The sequence below is a fragment of the Mobula birostris genome, chromosome 13, assembly GCF_030028105.1.
Source record: "Mobula birostris isolate sMobBir1 chromosome 13, sMobBir1.hap1, whole genome shotgun sequence".
NCBI classification, from domain to species: Eukaryota; Metazoa; Chordata; class Chondrichthyes; order Myliobatiformes; family Myliobatidae; genus Mobula; species Mobula birostris.
In genome coordinates, this window is record NC_092382.1 from 20,503,641 (window position 1) to 20,522,364 (window position 18,724).

Below are 18,724 nucleotides of genomic sequence, written 5' to 3' on the forward strand. Positions count from 1 at the left end.
CAGGAATCGGTGCTGGATCTGTTGTTGTTTGTCATCTAGATCAGTAATCTGGATGATAGTGTGGTTAACTGGATCAGCAGATTTCTGGATGACACTAAGATTGTGGGTGTAGTGGATAGTGAGGAAGGATATAATGGCTTGCAGTGTGATCTGGACCAGCTGGAGAAATGCAAAATGGAATTTAATGGAGACAAGTGCGAGGTGTTGCATTTTGATAGGACCTGGGTCTTACACAGTGAATGGTCGGGCACTGAGGAGTGCTGCAGAAGGAAGGGATCTGGGAATACATGTCCATAATTCACTGAAAGTGGTGACACAGTTAAATAGGGACGGAAAGAAAGATTTTGGCATATTGGCCTTCATGAACCAAAGTACTGAGTGCAGGAGATGGATGTTATGTTCACACTGCACGAGACATTGGTGAGGCCTAATTTGGAGTGTTGTGTGCAGTTTTATCACCTACCTACAGGAAAGATGTAAAAGAGGTTGAAAGAGTTCAGAGAAAATTCACAAGGATGTTGCCAGGTCTGGAGGACTTGGGTTATAGGGAAAGTTTGAACAGGTCAGGGCTTTATTCCTTGGAATGTAGAAGATCGAGGGGAGATTTGATGGAGGTGTGCCAAAATTATGAGGGTTATAGATGGGGTAAATGCAAGCTGGCTTTTTCCACTGAGATGGGGTGGGACTACAACCAGAGGCCATGGATTAAGGGTGAAAGGTGAAACATTAAGGGGAACATGAGGGGAAAGTTTTTCACACAGATGGTCATCCAGGTGTGGAATGAGCAGACAGTCCAACTGGTGCATGCGAGCTCAATTTCAACATGTAAGAGGTTTGTATAGGTACCTGGATGGTCGGGGTACAGGGGTAGACAGTTTAAATAGTTCAACATAAACTAGATGGGCCAAAGGGCCTGTTTCTGTGTTGTACTTTTCTATGACTCTGTGACAAGAACATGAAATAATACTAATATTCATTTAATTCCTTTTAACAGCTGTGCAGACCAACCATTCATCTGGGCAGAAAATGTTTTCATGGCTTTAAAACTGTGGCACTTTAAACTGACAGTAGATAAAAGAAAATCCCAGCCGTACGTCAACAAAGGGGGAAACCCATTCATCTGCTCAGACAGTGGGAATGGATTCAGTCGGTCATCTCAACTGAAGGTACATCAGCAAGTTCACACTGGGACAAGGCCATTCACCTGTTCTGTGTGTGAGAAGGGATTCAGTCGGTCTTCCCACCTGTGGACAAACTGGTCAGTTCACTTCGAACAGAGGCTGATCATCTGCTGAAGTTGTGGGGAAGGATTCACTCGGTTATCTGACCTAATGGCTCACCAGCGAGTTCACACCGGGGAGCGGCCGTTCACCTGCTCAGACTGTGGGAAGGGATTCACTGTGTCATCTCAGTTACTGAGACACCAGTCAGTTCACACCGGGGAGTGGCCATTCACCTGCTCAGACTGTGGGAAGGGATTCACTCAGTCATGTAACCTGAAGGTACATCAGAGAGTTCACACTGGAAAGAGGCCATTCACCTGCTCAGTCTGTGGGAAGGGATTCACTTGCTCATTTAATCTGAAGGTACATCAGCGAGTTCACACTGGGGAGAGGCCGTTCACCTGCTCAGACTGTGGGAAGGAATTCACTCAGTCATCTCAACTGATGGTACATCGGCGAATTCACACTGGAGAGAGGCCATTCACCTGCTCAGACTGTGGGAAGGGATTCCCTGAGTCATATCAACTGAAGGTACATCAGCGAGTTCACTCTGGGGAGAGGCCGTTCACCTGCTCAGACTGTGGGATGGGATTTACTCAGTCATCTCAACTGAAGGTACATCGGCGAATTCACACTGGGGTGAGGCCATTCACCTGCTCAGTCTGTGGAGAGGATTTCACAAAGTCATCTGCTGTACTGAGACACCAGTCAGTTCACACTGGGGAGAGGCCATTCACCTGCTCAGTGTGTGGGAGGGGATTCGTAGAGTCATTTGAACTGAAGGTGCATCAGCGAGTTCACACTGGGGAGAGGCCGTTCACCTGCTCAGACTGTGGGAAGGGCTTCATTCAGTCATCTCATCTGAAGGCACATCAGCGAGTTCACACCGGGGAGAGACCGTTCACCTGCTCAGTCTGTGGGAAGGGCTTCACTTGCTCACCTCATCTACTGAGACACCAGTCAGTTCACACCAGGGAGTGACCATTAACTTGCTCAGTCTGTGGGAAGGGATTCAATTGGTCATTTCACCTACTGACACACAAGGAAATGTTCGTTCACCTGCTCTGTCCGTGGGAAGGGATTCATTCAATCATCTCAACTGAAGGAACGTCTGCGTGTCCACACTGGGGAGAGGCCGATCACCTACTGTGAATGTGGGGAAGTACTCGTGGTGGACATGGACTGTGCCTTTAAATGAGAGAGAGAGAGAAACTGTCTACAGTACTGCTGCCTGCTTCCTGGTTGCCATGGTGAGAGGGAGGCGGAGTTATGTGATGGACAGTTTGATGTTCACAGTTGCTTCCTGGTTGCCATGGTGAGAGAGAGGCGGAGTTATGTGATGGACAGGTCGATGTTCACAGTTGCTTCTTGGTTGCCATGGTGAGAGAGAGGCGGAGTTATGTGATGGACAGTTCGATGTTCACAGCTGCTTGGTTGCCATGGTGAGAGAGAGGCGGAGTTATGTGATGGACAGTTCGATGTTCACAGTTGCTTCTTGGTTGCCATGGTGAGAGAGAGGCGGAGCTATGTGATGGACAGTTTGATGTTCACAGTTGCTTCTTGGTTGCCATGGTGAGAGAGAGGCGGAGTTATGTGATGGACAGTTCGATGTTCACAGTTGCTTCGTAGCGTGTTTATTTAATCAAGGTCAGATGACTCTCCCAGAGACACACAGTGGGACACCGGTTACGGTGACCGGTCAGTGAAAGGAGGCCAGTGACAGAGGAGTCACTGGGTGGAACTTTCGAGTGCCCACAAGCGTGGGTTGAGGATCGATCAGGGTAATTGATCAGTGGGTATCACGGTGTGTGGAAGGGCTGACCCTGTGGAGGCTACCGGTGTGTCTACCCTTGCCTGGGAGGTAGCTCACCCTCGAAGACGGTCCCCTTAGCGATAAGCTGCGTTTGGCTAACTCAAGAGTGGATTTGGAGCCTGACGACGGAAGATCAATGGGACCTGTTTACTCGTTCTTCTCCTAGTGTGGTTTTCACCTTGGATTACAAATACCCCATTCTCTCTCTCTCTCACACCAATTGAACTGAACTTCCTTACATTACCATTGTAAGACTTTAACTCTTGTCACCCGAGCTTTAACGAGTTTGGGAATTATATTTACACACAAGTATATGCATAACACTGCTAACTTTTGATTTACCTGGTTTAAGTTACTATATTAAGTAGTTACTAATATATAGTAGTTTTTAATATCAAAACCAGACTCCAGGTGTGCTCTATTGCTGCTGGTTCATTTAAACCGCTGCATTTACGTAACATAATTGGGGCCTGCGTCCGGGATATGAACAAATTGTTTGGGGGCTGAATTAATTGATTAATGATCGATCTGATTGGGGAAATCCCCTTTGATTTGTCTGAGTGGAAGATCAGCAGCAATGGAGGTTGATGGGTTTCTGACAAAGACAACTCCTGAAGCATTGGATGGCGCAAAGAGGGTTGTGCTGTTGGAAATTGATCAGAAATTAAAACTTCAGGTGAGCACTAAAATGAGGAAGGCTCAGATACAGACATTAATAGTGGAGTATTATGTATCTAAGGAAGTGTTTGATGGATATGTGACAGGGGAGTATTGTGTATCTAAGGAAGTGTTTGACGGAGATGTGACACTGGTGTATTATGTATCTAAGGAAGTGTTTGACGGAGATGTGACGGGAGTATTATGTATCTGAGGAAGTGTTTGACGGAAATGTGACAGCGGAGTATTATCTATCTAAGGAAGGTTTGACGGAGATGTGTCAGCGGAGTATTATGTATCTGAGGAAGTGTTTGACAGAGATGTGACAGCGGAGTATTATCTATCTAAGGAAGGTTTGACGGAGATGTGTTGGAAATGTTTGCTGAAAGTAAACCTACTGAGACTGAGCTTCAGCTCCAGTTAGAAAAATTAAAGAGAGAGGCTGAGGATAAGCAAAGACAGCATGAGTTACGACTAAAACAGTTTGAGGCTGAGGAAGCGGACAAACAGAGGAAAGAGGCAGAAAGACAGAGGTGGTTCGAGGTGGAGAGATGGCCGCAAGGAGGTCCAGTGCCAGACCTTGGTGAGAGGTTTAGTGCCCGTTGAGAAGTTAAGTTGGTACCTCCATTTGATGAAGCAGAAGTTGATGAGTCCTTCTTGCATTTTGAAAAAGTGGCTCAGAATCGAAGGTGGCCGAAAGACAGCTGGGTTGTTATGTTACAAAGTGTAATTCAGGGGAAAGCCCAGCAAGCGTATTCTGCCCTAACACTTGAAGAGGCAGCTAATTATGACTCAGTGAAAGAGGCTGTGCTCAAGCCTTATGAGTTGGTTCCGGACGCTTACAGACAAAAGTTTAGAGATTTGAGGAAATCTGGCAACCAAACATATGTGGAATTTGCCAATGAGAAGTCTGTGTACTTCAATCGTTGGTGCACCTCTGTTGGGGTAAATGAGGATATTAACAACTTGAAAGAGTTGGTTTTGATCGAAGAATTCAAAAGGTGCGTCCCTGATGACATAAAGCTGTATTTAGATGAAAAGGATGCTGCCACTTTGCAGGAGTCTGCTAGATTAGCAGATGAGCTTGTTTTGACCCACAAGGTGAAGTTTACCTCGGATGAGAGCTTCCAAGAGAGTAGCTGGGATGACCAGGGTAAACTAGAAGTGGAAGCTGGGACTAGTGATGAAAGCCTGGAAGAGGAGGCAGTTCCAGTCGCCTGGGTTCAGGTTGTTGAAGCATCTGTAAATCCGCAGGATGCTGAGCATTGTGTTGAAGCTCAGTTAAAACCTGAAATGTCTGATTTGGTTGGAAGGGAATTCAGTCCTTTTGTGAAGTCTGGATTGGTTTCAGGACCCTTGGTCTTGCTGAGGGAACAGTGGTTTGATGAGAAAGTGGGTGTTATTCTGTTAAATTGAGTTTTGGAATTTGAAAATAAACAACGGGGTTGTTTTTTCAAGTTTGTGGTTTGGAGAGACAGGGCTTGGAGATCTCTCAAAACAAAGTGGAGTGTTATTTTGACCAGGAGAGACCATCTGCGGATGTTGTCATAGGAACATACGGAACCAAAGGTCTTGGGGAATGGAACAAATGATTTGTTTGAAATTTGGGTTGAGCATCAATCCAGGGTATTGATAAGTGACTCTCACAAGCAGACACACAGTGGCAGTGGGTGGAAGCCGTTGCAGAGAAGTGGGGAGGAAGGTTTGAAACAAAGAACCGAGTGACAAGGGGTCACTGTTTGGACTCTCCCAACAGCCCACAAGGGTGGGTTTGGTTATTGATTCCAGCGAATAGGAATGTGTGATTGTCACATAGTTTGATCCACTGGAGTGGGTCTTTCTGGTTGGGGAATAACATTTGTGAATACCACTTCTGTTTTACCCTTGCCTGGGCGTGGTAGTCCACTGGAAGACGGTATCCCTGTGGTAAATCACTGCTGGAGTTACTTCGTACGTCGTGGAACTGGACAAGTGGCTATCACGTTGTGTGACTGGGGCAACCCTGTGGAATCTACCTGTGTGTGTTACCCTTGCCTGGGTGGTAGTTCCCCCCGAACACGCTACCCCTGTGATAAGCTATCTTTTGGTGATGATGCATAAGTGGATTCTGGTTGAGTAACCTGTGGTCACCACTTTGGGATGACCTGTAGCTGAATTCGGGCGTGGTGTTGTGGTAACCACGTGTCGAAAGGATATTCCGTGAAGATCACTGTAGGAGATACTTCGTGTGTGGATCTGGGAACGACAGAGATAAAACCTGCAGCTATTTTTATCCAGTTTATCATCGAGGAAAACAATGTAATTGCCTTCTCTTGACATTCACCTTTGGGATACAAAGGTAGGGCTCTCAGTACCATTGACCTCTGTTTCAGGACTGCCGCAGGTGAAGTTTCGCCGAAGCCTTACTTGAAGTATGTGTCTGATATGAAGAAGGAGCTGCAAAGGCTTATGAGTTGGCTGGGGAGGCAGCTGCCAAGAAGAATCGGAGAAATAAGAAGAGGTGTGACCAGAAAGTGAAGTTCTCCCAACTCCTGCCGGCAGACCGAGTCCTCGTAAGGAATTTGGGATTTCCTGGGAAGCACAGGTTGGCTGATCGCTGGTCGGGCACACCCTATCTGGTGGAGAGTCAGTTGCCCAACTTACCGTTTTCCAAGTGCAGCCCGAGGATGGGAAGGGGCCGGTCAAGATTCTCCATCGGAATCATCTGTCGCCCCTGGGGTGAGATGTACAGATGGAACGGGAGCCCCAGGTGCCGGCTACAACCAGTACTGGGACTCTGCGTCCACGTGGGATGGAGGAAGAGCCCACACCGGGAGAGACGGGCCCGCTCAGAGGAGGATGATGACTCGGACAACTGGTGCATGTGGCTGTTCGCTGAGGCCCCCATGATTGAGGGGGAGGCTCCTGGCCCTTCCCCCACTGGGTTAGACGGGGTAAGGGTGGCTACTGATGGGCCGTCAGGGGTACCACAGGGCGTTGGAGAGGATGATGTGGGGCCCAAGTGAGAGATAGAGGGTTCCGAGGTGCAGAGGGGTTTGGGTGACCGCTCGCAGGAGGGTTCGCCTCATAGTTTCCATGAGTCTCCTGTAATGTCCGAGGTGGAGGAGTTCGAGGAGGGAGTACACAGGTCACAGAGAAGTAAGGACCCCCCACATAGGTTGGCCTTGATAGCGCCCAGGGAACAGGGTGTGATCTCCACTGTTTCGGGGAGTTATGTCACTGCTTTCTGCACTTGGGTTGGGCTCTGTGTTTTGCAGGAAGGGTTGGCAAATTATCTGAGTGTCATGAGGACATGACTGAATTCTGTGGGGGGAGAATGTAGGCTCTCATTACCATTAACTGTGGTGTTAGCTGTTCAGGCTAACAGAATGGCTTCTCTGTAATGTCACTTAATGCTGTCATGGGTTTCTGTAGCCGAAATGTTTGAGTTAGATTATTTAGATTATGAGGACACTCAGTCCTCGTTTATTGTCATTTAGAAATACATGCATTAAGAAATGATACAATGTTCCTCCAGAGTGATATCACAAAAAAAAAGGACAAACCAAAGAATAACACTGACAAGACCACATAGTTATAACATATAGTTACAGCAGTGCAAAGCAATACCATAATTTGATGAAGAGCAGACCATGGGCACGGTAAAAAAAAGTCTCAAAGTTCCAATCGACTCCCGATAGCAAGCGGCAAAAGGGAGAAATTCTCCCTGCCGTAAACCTCCATGTGCTGACAACAGCCGATGCATTGGAAGCATCCGACCACAGCCAACTCTGAGCCTGTCCGAAAACTTTGAGCCTCCGACCAGCCCCTCCGATACAGCCTCCTGACCACCATCCTCTGCCGAGCGCTTCGACCCCACCCCGGCCACCGAGCAACAAGCAAAGCCGAGGATTCCGGGCCTTCTCCTCCAGAGATTCCAGATCACACGGTAGCAGCGGTAGTGAAGAAGGCATTTCAGAAGTTTCTCCAGATGTTCCTCCGTGCTCTCACGTCTGTCTCCATCAAATCAGGATTGTGCACGGCACCCGACTTGACAGATTACAGGTATCACCACCGGAGTGGCTGCTGCACGCTGCGTCACGCCGCCATCTTCTCCTCCTCCTGCCGATACGGGTGGAACTAATCACTGGAGAATTGTTATGCTATCTTGTATGTCTGAGCTGAGTGGGAGTTCGCCATCTTTTTCGGGAGGCGAGCGAGGAGGCCGGACGTGTGAGGAGCGGACAGCGGTTCCAGGGTGACGGATACTGGAAGTCGGCGGTTCGGACGGTGGCCGAGGGCTCAAAGGGTTGTTGTGGATGGAACCGGAGGTGTGAGCTCCAACGTATTAAAACATTATGTGCACAAACTGATAAACTTACTGCTTTGGTGCCTTTAGGTTATGTGTTTCTACTAACCCATCACTAAGAAATAACAAAAACTGTAATTACTTACTTGCCTCTGGTGTATTGTCTGATATTTGTGTTGGGAGCGTTACACCGTATTTACACCGAAGTATTGCACTCGTGGCAGGGCGACGGCTGTTCACCCTAGACGAACGGGGGTAAATTGGGGCACAGACATTACACAAACATCTCTCATCAATTAACCTGAGGATTGAACTGAACTTCCTTACATAACATTGCTAACTTTTGATTTGCCTGGTTTAAGTTACTATATTAAGTAGTTACTAATAAATAGTGGTTTTTAACATTAAAAACAGACTCCAGGTCTGCTCTATTGCTGCTGGTTCATTTAACCCGTCACGGGGTACGTAACAAGCCTCTCCTTCTCTAATGTCAGGATGAATTTTATCATATTGAGATCACTTGCCCTGAAGGGTTCTTTGAACTTAAGTGACCTAATTAATTCTGGTTCATTACAACACCCAATCCAGAATAGCTGATCCCCAAGAGGGCTCAACGATGAGCTGCTCTAAAAAAGCATCTTGTTGGTATTCTAGGAATTCCTCCTCTTGAGACCAATACCATCCTCATTTTCCTAATCACCTGCATGATAATCCCCCATGTAACATTGCCCTTTTGGCATGCATTTTCTATCTCCCATTGTAATTTGTGGAAAACATACTACTGTTTGGAGGTCTCTATACAATTCCCATCAGGGATTTTTTTTTTTACATTTGCTGTTCCTTAATCCACCCACAGAGATTCTACACCTTCCAACCCTATGCCACGTCTTTCGAATGATCTTATTTAGTATTTTACCAACAGAGCCACACAACCCCACTACCAGCTTGTTCTTTCAAGAAACATATAAGTATCTGGGAAACAAGAGGACCTGCAGATGCTAGAAATCTAGAGAACTACACACAAAGTGCTGGAGGAGCTCAGCATGTCAGGCAGCATCTATGGATGGGAATCAACATTTCGGGCCAAGATGCTTCATCGGGACTCTTGATACCCACGTATTTGGAATATCAACAAGCAAAGACAATAGAAAGTAGTGTGAAATAGGGAAAACCTTTGACAAAATTTAGTCAAGGCTTAAAAAAAACCTGCCAAACCGAGATCAATTGTTAACAAATACAACAAAGGCAATAAACACTTTCATCAATACCGACATTGACTTTTTTTAATGAAAATATTTCAATCAGTAAAATTTACAAAGATAAATAAGAACTGAAATGACAACTTCAGAAAAGACTATTTACACTCAAACCCACTTAGATTAACACTACCTTGGACAGATGGAGGAAGAGAAATAACACACTTGGAAAAAAAAAATCACACAACAGTCAGATAAAACTTCGGAGTATATATTTTCACGAAAACTGAACCGGACTTAACAGTCTGTGTGTATATATGCAATTGTGATAAGAAATACAGACCAGAAACTTAAATGAGAGGCTAACTCAGAAAAATGAATCATCACTGTGGAAGAAAAGATCAACCAGATGTTGACAAGGAAGCATCAAACACCTGACTGAGAGTTGGAGATCTCTTCCCAGAAACAGAGGGGTTCCTTGCAGAAATACAGGACAAGGTGGTTAAGAAAAATAAGAAAAAAATCAAAACTATATGCAAACGTTGTACGATACAAACAAGCAAGGCAATAAATGCAGGGAATAACAAGAGAAATCAGACACAATTCAACACATTCCAGGATCCTGCAGCAGTTGAACTCAATTTGATTACAATCAAGTGGCAAATATCATTCACCAGAATCTTGCTTTAAAATACAAACTTATGAATGACCTTCATCACTTCATTAAGGCAAAATATATTCGAGCCTGATCCAGTTTTAGAGTCAAAATCTCACAAAGTATATGATAATCAATACATTATTTCAGATAGGGCAATCCATAATAACCATCCGAATATAATATTACAGGATAAACAAGCAGGAACAACTCCCTCAATAGATATAACCATTCCCACCACACACATGTGCCTCGACCAGTGGAGCACCTCACACTGGGATCTTTTTTTTTAAATTACTTTATTTACAATTTTCAATTTTACAAAGACAAAATGTATTGAAGATAAAACAATACCAAGGAAATACAGTACCAGGTGGAGCACGGACAAAACAAATTGAAAACAGAAAACAAAAAGGCTGCCAGACAATTTACAAGATTGCTTAAATAAACTTTCAGAAAAGGAGTGGACACAATAGTAACATCACGGTTTATCTGCAGCAGAAATGTTTAGGTTATGACTGGAGATAACAGGGTTTTGGAGTGCGGGGCTATCCAATGACAGAAATGTTCTCTCTTGTGAGCCTGGAAGAGAGATTTTCGTGGTCTTTTGCTGGGGAGAGATGAGAAGACGCGAATGGAGAGAGTGGGCTCTTTTTCTTTTTTTTTTGTTTTCTTTGCTAACGCTATAGCCAAAGTCAGAATTATAAAGCTCAATCGTTTAATCACATATTGTGTACTGTTTGTTATTTCAGGGAACTGATTTGTAACAGGGAAGACATCGCACAGCATCCACCCAAATGAGATTTCTTAAGCTTCGTTGGGCTGGGGGGGCTATCACCCCCTATATTAAGCTGCTAGCTGAAGCAATAGTTACATTTGACAAGATGACTGAGTGAATCGCTTCCACATTCACAGCAGGTGAACAGCAACTCCCCAGTGTGAACCTGGTAGTGTGTCATAGGGATAGATAACTGAATGAATCCATTCCCACATTCACAGCAGGTGAATGGCCTCTCCTCAGTGCGAACTCAATGATGCAAATCTGGTTGATTTGGCTGAGAGAATCTCTTCCCAAAGTCTGAGCAGCTCATCGGCCTCTATCCAGTGTGAACTCGCTGGTGTCTCTGCAGCTGAGATGACTGAGTGAATCCCTTCTCACACACTGAGCAGATGAATGGCCACACCCCAGTGTGAACTGACTGGTGTGATTGCAGGTGAGATGACCGAGTGAATCCCTTCCCACAGTCTGAGCAGGTGAATGGCTTCTCCCCGGTGTGAACTCGCTGATGTACCTTCAGTTGGGATGAGCAAGTGCATCCCTTCCCACACACTGAGCAAGTGAATGGCCACTCCCCGGTGTGAACTGACTGGTGACTCAGTAACTGAGATGACAAAGTGAATCCCTTCCCACAATCCGAGCAGGTGAAGGGCTGCTCCCCAGTGTGAACTCGCTGGTGTGCCATTAGGGTGGGTAACTGAGTGAATCCTTTCCCACAGTCCGGGCAGGTGAACAGCCTCTCCCTAGTGTGACCTGTCTTGTGTAACAGTAGGTCGGATGACTGAGTGAATCCCTTCCCACAGTCTGAGCAGGTGAATGGCCTCTCCCCAGTGTGAACTCGCTCATGTACCTTCAGTTGAGATGACCGAGTGAATCCCTTCCCACAGTCTGAGCAGGTGAACGGCCTCTCCCCAGTGTGAACTCGCTGATGTACCTTCAGTTCGGATGACTGAGTGAATCCGTTACCACAGTCTGAGCAGGTGAACGGCCACTCCCCAGTGTGAACTCTCTGATGTACCTTCAGTTGAGATGACCGAGTGAATCCCTTCCCACAGTCTAAGCAGGTGAATGGCCACTCCCCAGTGTGAACTGGCTGATGTACCTTCAGTTCGGATGAGCAAGTGAATCCCTTCCCACAGTCTGAGCAGGTGAACGGCCTCTCTCCAGTGTGAACTCGTTGATGTAACTTCAGTTTAGATGAGCAAGTGAATCCCTTCCCGCAGTCCGAGCAGGTGAATGGCTTCTCCCCGGTGTGAACTCGCTGATGTACCTTCAGTGGGGATGAGCAAGTGAATCCCTTCCCACAGTCTGAGCAGGTGAACGGCCTCTCTCCAGTGTGAATTCGCTGATGTACCTTCAGTTGGGATGACCAAGTGAATCCCTTCCCACAGTCTGAGCAGATGAATGGCCACTCCCCAGTATGAACTGACTGGTGAGCCATTAGGTCAGATGATCGAGTGAATTCTTCCCCACAAATTCAGCAGATAACCAGCCTCCGCCCAGTGTGAACTGAATGGAGTGTCCACAGGTGGAAAGACCGACTGAATCCCTTCTCACACACGCAACAGGTGAATGGCCTTGTCCAGTGTGAACTTGCTAATGTACCTTCAGTTCAGAGGACTGGCTGAATGCATTCCCTCTGTCTGATCAGATGAATGGGTTCCTCCCTGTGTAAAATGATGGGAATGCCAGTCGGTCTGATGATCGAGAGAAACCCTCCCGACAGTCTGAGCAGGAAGGATGGTCGAGTGAATTCCTTGCTCCACTTCTTAAATATCTGGACAGAGACAGCAAAACTGGCGTGTTGTGTTCGAGATTCCAGTAGACAAATTCCTTGTCATTTTTAACCTGTAAAAAAAGATTTACAAAATCCATCAATCAGTGTTGGACAACCTTTCAGATGAGGTCACTTGAGTTGTCAAGGTCTATTCTGGCATCATATTGTTACAGTGAAGTTCAACACAAGTTGGAGAGAGAAATCATCTTGTAACAGGGCACAGAGCTGGAATCTGGAGTGACCATCAAACTCTCTGATGCTCTTTCTGTCTCTATAAGAATGGGGCATTTCTGCCATCTCCAATCTGTGACCTTGCTCAGTTTGACTCTGTCCATTGGTATTATTCCCTGTTCCCACTGAGCTGCATGGGTTCCTGGCCCCACAGTAACTGAAATACTCACACAAATAGCCGGCAGCGCATTCCATGCACCCACCACTCTCTGGGTAAAAAACTTACCCCTGGGATCCCCTAGATTTCTATTTCCAAGCACCTTAATCTATGCCCCCTCGTGTTAGCCATTTCAGCCCTGGGAATAAACCTCTGGCTATCCACACGATCAATGCTCTCATCATCTTATACACCAAAAAAGGCTCCAAACATAAACAAGAAATTATACATTGCTTTGAGGATTTGGTAGAAGTATACAAAATTTTGAGGGTATAGATAGAGCAAATGAGAGTAGCTTTTTCCACTGAGGTTGGGTGGGATAACAACCAGAGGTCATGGGTCAGTGGGGAAGAATAAAATTTATCGGAAACATTTGGAAAAGCTCTTTACTGAAATGGCCATGAGAGTATGGAATGCACAACTGGTGAATATCAGCTCAGTTTCACCATTTAAAAGAAGTTTGGATGGGAGCCTGGATGGTAGGGGTATGGAGGGCGATGGTCCCGGTGCTGTTAGTTTCATTAGACAGATTAAATGTTCTTTCAGCTTTGACTAGATGAGCCAAATATCCTGTCTCCGTACTGAACTTCTCCATGTTTCTATGACAGAGAAGATGGCCAAACTTGTTTGGAAGGGAAAAGGTAGGAGAGAGAATGAAGCAGCAATGGCTGGAGTTTCTGGGAGCAATTCAGGAGCTGAGTGATCGATACATCCCAAAGAAGTGGAAGCAGTAGAAAGGCGGAAGGACACAACTGTGGATGAAATGAGAAGCCAAAGCCAACATAAAAGCCAAGGAGAGGGCAAACAAAAGAGCAAAAACTATTGGGAAGCTTTTAGAAACCAACAGAAAATGACTAAAAAAAAGATGGATGACCTCGGGGGTGGAATTATGATATTGTAGTCATTTAACAGTCTTGGTTGCACCCGATAGTCTGAGGCATTTAGAGGAACAAAATACCTGGGGCCTCAGTATCTCTTGAAAACCAAGGTTCCCTGCACCAGTAACCTTTCAACTTTTATTTTGGCAGGCACGTACAATCTCTGCACCATCAAAATTTCAATTCTGTAGGCCTCCCACTTACCAAGTACTCCTTTGCCAGAAAACAGCCTGTCCCAAACCACACTTGTCAGATCCTTTCTGAAACCATTAAAATTGAACTTTCTGCAAGTTAGAATCTCAACCCATGGTCCAGACCACTCTTTTTCCATATTTACTTTGAATCTCATAACATTATGATCACTAAATTCTGTCACCAGCCCTGGATCATTTCCTAACAGCTTATTGCACACTTCTACGTCGGGAATTCTACGTACTGATTAAGGGCACATTTGACAAACTCTACCCCAGCTACTCCTTTTACAGTATGGGAGTCCCTGTCAATATATGGAAAGTTAAAATCATTTACTGAATCAACCTTTGTTTCTTAGCATGGTCTGCGATCTCTCCACAAATTTGTCCCTCAAAATCCCTCAGACCGTCGGGTGCAAACAAGTCCCAATAATGGCTGCAATATCATAATTCCCTGTCCTGAGCTCATTTGGCTTTCCTACGATGCTTCTTGCATTGTGATATACACAGCTCAGCACATTCATCGCACCATGCTCAACCATTTGATTGCTGACTCTGTCTGAGGTCTGAACAACATCTGACTGGTGTCAAGAAAACAAACTCTCCCTCATTGTCACAAAAACAAAGGAGCTGATTGTGGACGACAGGAGGAATGGAGACAGGCTAACCCCTATTGACATCAATGGATCTGGGGTTGAGAGGGTGAACAGCTTTAAGTTCCTCGGCATAAACATCACCGAGGATCTCACATGGTCTGTACATACTGGCTGTGTTGTGAAAAGAGCACAACAGCACCTCTTCCACCAGAAGCTTGGGATGGGGCCCCAAATCCAAAGAACTTCCTACTGGCACACACATTCCAATAACTTTCCCACTACTGATGTCAGGCTCACAATGTATAATTTCCTAGTTTATTTTTAGAGCCTCTCTTGAACAGTGGAACAACATTGGCTGTTCTCCAATCCTCCAGTACCTCACCTGTCACTCAGAATGATTTAAATATCTGTGCTTGTGCCCCGACAATTTCTGCACTTGTCTGCCGCAGGGTCCTAGGGAACAACTTGTCAGGCCCTGGGGATTGATCTACGCTAATTTGCCTTCAGACAGTAAACTCCTCCATCTCTGTAATCTGTACAGGGTCCATGAAGTTGATGCAGATTTGCCTCACTTCTATAGACTCTGTGTCCATCTCCTGAGCCAAAAAAACATCTCTCACATCTATTTTGTCTCCTCATATTGATTACCATTCTGATCTTGCAGAGTATTAATTTTTCCCTTGCAATCTTTTCGCACTTAACATACCTGCAGAATCCATGAGCATTCTCCTTCACTTTGTCTGCTGAGGCAGCCTCATGTCTTCTTTTATTTCTTTCATAAGTGTTCACTTGAATTTCCTGTATCTCACAAGTACCCCATTTGTTCCTATCTGCCTGTACCTGGTATGCACCTCTTTTTTATTGATCTGGGGGAGGAAAGCCAAAGGGGTGATGGAGCTGCATGGTGGGAGGTGGGGGTAGAGGGGGGGGGGAGTTAAACTAAAGTTGCAGGGATAATGGGAGCCTGAACAACAGAACAGATAGTGGAGGGGTTATGGAGACAGATGTTGTTCAGTCCTCAGACAAATTCAGGAATGAGAAACGTTGAGCATGGTGCAGTAAATATGCTCAATCCTGTATATTTCAATACAAGGAGCAACGTAGGAAAGGCGGATGTGTTCAGGGCATGGATCAACACCTGGAATTTAGATACTAGGATCTGGCAACTGTGGACTGGTACAGGCTGCTTTATGGAAAAGGTGTGCTTGGTAAATGGGAGGCCTTCAAAGCGAAATTTTCAAAATACAAAGCGGGTGTGTGCTTGTCAGAATAAAAGGTAAAGATAGAAACTGTAGGGAACCTTGGTTTTCAAGAGATATTGAGACCCTGGGGAAGCACAAAATGGAGTTGCGTAACAGGGATAGGCAGGCAGGTTCTTATGGAGTATAAGGAGTGCAAGAGAACACATAAGAAATAAATCAGGATGGCGAAAAGAAGGCATGAGATTCCCCTTGCAGAAAAGATGAAGGATAATTATCAGGGATTCTGAAGGTAGATTAAGAGCAAAAGGATTGCAAGGCACAAAGTTGGTCCTCTGGAAGACCGGAATGGCAACCCATATGTGGATGGGGGAGATCTTAAGTATTTTTATCATCTCTATTTACTCAGGAGATGGACAAAGATTGTATTGGAGTATGGAAGAGTGGCATTAAAATCGTGGACACTGTACAGATTAAAGAAGAGAAGTTATTTCGCTGTTCAACATAGAACACAGAACATAGAAATCTGCAGCATATTCCTGGCCATTCAGCTGACAATGTTGTGCCAAGCATGTAACTTTCTCTAGAAACTGCCTAGAATTTCCCCAGCGCATAGCCCTCTATTTTTCTAAGCTCCATGTACCTATCTAAGAGGCTGTTAAAAGACCCTATTGTATCTGTCTCGACAACCGCTGCTGGCAGTGCATTACATGTGTAAAAATAACTTACCCCTGACATCCCCTCGGTATCTATTTCCAAGCACCTTAAAACTATGCCCCTCGTGTTAGCCATTTCAGCCCTGGGAAAAACCTCTGGCTCAATGCCCCTCATCATCTTATACACCTAAACAAGGTTCTAAATATAAACTAGAAAATTATACATTGCTTTGAGCATTTGTTAGAAGTATGCAAAATTATGAGTGTATAGATAGGGTGAATGCAAGCAGCTTTTTCCACTGAGGTTGGCTGGGATGATAACCAGAGGTCATGGATAAGGGGGGAAGGTGAAAATTTAACGGGAACATTTGGAAAAGCTCTTTACTGAAATGGTCGTGAGAATGTGGAATGAGATACCAGCACAACTGGTGAATATGAGCTGGGTTTCACCATTTAAAAGAAGTTTGTATGGGAGCCTGGATGGTAGGGGTATGGAGGGCGATGGTTCCGGTGCAGGTAGTTGCATTAGACAGGTTAAATGTTTTTTGGCATTGACTAGAAGGGCCAAGTAGCCTGATTCCGTACTGAACTTCTCCATGTTTCTATGACAGAGAAGATGGCCAAACTTGTTTGGAAGGGAGTAGGTAGGAGTGACAACGGAGCAGCAATGGCTGGAGCTTCTGGGAGCAATTCGGGAGCTGAGTGATCGATACATCCCAAAGAAGTGGAAGCATTGGAAAGGCAGGAGGACACAACTGTGGCTGAAATGAGAAGCCAAAGCCAACATAAAAGCCAAAGCGAGGGCAAACAAAAGAGCAAACACTATTGGGAAGCTTTTGGAAACCAACAGAAGACAACTAAAAAAAAGTCCGATGAGCTCAGTGCGTGGAATTATGATATTGTAGTCATTAATGAGTCTTGGTTGCACCCAACAGTCTGAGGCATTTAGAGTAACAAACTAACCAGGGCCTAAATATCTCTTGAAAACCAAGGTACAATATGATAATTCCCCGTCCTGAGCTCATCTGGCTTTCCTACGATGCTTCTTGCAGTGTGATATACACAGCTCAGCACATTCATTGCACCATGCTCAACCATTTGATCGCTGACTCTATCTGAGGTCTAAACAACATCTGACTGGTGTCAAGAAAACAAACTCTCCCTCATTGTCACAAAAACAAAGGAGCTGATTGTGGACGACAGGAGGAATGGAGACAGGCTAACCCCTATTGACAATGGATCTGGGGTTGAGAGGGTGAACAGCTTTAAGTTCCTCGGCATAAACATCACCGAGGATCTCACATGGTCTGTACATACCAGCTGTGTTGTGAAAAGAGCACAGCAGCACCTCTTTCACCTCAGATGGTTGAAGAGGTTTGGGATGGGGCCCAAAATCCAGAGGTCTTTCTACAGGGACACAATTGAGAGCATCCTGACCGGCTGCATCACTGCCTGGTATGGGAACTGTACTTCCCTTAATCACAGGAACCTGCAGAGAGTGGTGCAGACAGCCCAGCACATCTGTAGATGTGAACTTCCCACTATTCAGGACATTAACAGAGACAGAGGTGTAAAAAGGGCCCAAAGGATATTGGGGATCCAATTCACCAAAACCACAAACTGTTCCTGCTGCTCCCATCCAGGAAACGGTACCACAGCAAAAGGACCAACAGGCTCCGGGACATCATCTTCCACCAGGCTGTCAGACTGATTAATTCATGCTGATACAATTGCATTTCTATGTTATATTGACTGTCCTGTGTACAAACTATTTATTATAAATGACTATAAATTACACATTGCACATTCAGACGGAGACATAATGTAAAGATTTCTACTCCTCATGTATATGAAGGATGTATGTAATAAAGTCAATTCACCCTCCCCACTATCTGTTCTGTCATTCTGGCTCCCATTCCCCCTACAACTTATTTGAACCACATCACCCTCTCCCCACACTAGCACTAGCGAGCCTTACCACTGGGATATTAGTCCCCCCTCACCCCTTTGACTTTCCTCTGTCAGTGATCCCCCCGACAGTGTCTAAAGTGGGTCCACCTGTTGTTGTGCGGGACGGACACAAGATTACTCTGCGATGGCCATTTCACCTCATTCCCCTTCCCGACTCTCACCCAGTTTCCCGTGTCCCGCACCTGGGGTGTACCTCACCTCTCCTCATCTCACATGGGGGTAGAACAAAGGTGATTTTCTCAACAGCTGATGTCAAAGATTTTGTTCCCTCGGAGGGAAATGGAAATAAATCAGAAAGCGGACATTTACTTTGGGATTTGTTCCGCTTTGACGGAGAGAGGGACGCCAGGTTGATTCAGCGGGGTAACGCCCTCTCAGCTGGTCCGCCTCTACTATTGGTTGTAACCAGTGATTGACATCGCTTCGCACCTATGGGAATAGCGCAGCTCCTGAATCCT

General features: G+C 45.6%; 1 protein-coding gene across 1 annotated transcript in view; it reads right to left on the reverse strand.

The window, feature by feature from the left end:
* LOC140207837 (uncharacterized) overlaps positions 1-18,724 on the reverse strand; it is a 268,940-nt gene that overhangs the window by 55,964 nt on the left and 194,252 nt on the right. Inside the window, exons 2-3 of the mRNA XM_072276392.1 lie at positions 11,364-12,056; positions 11,029-11,279 (exon numbers count right to left, since the gene is read on the reverse strand). Coding sequence (XP_072132493.1) covers positions 11,029-11,279; positions 11,364-12,056 — 944 coding nt within the window. The remainder of the gene's footprint in view (positions 1-11,028; positions 11,280-11,363; positions 12,057-18,724) is intronic.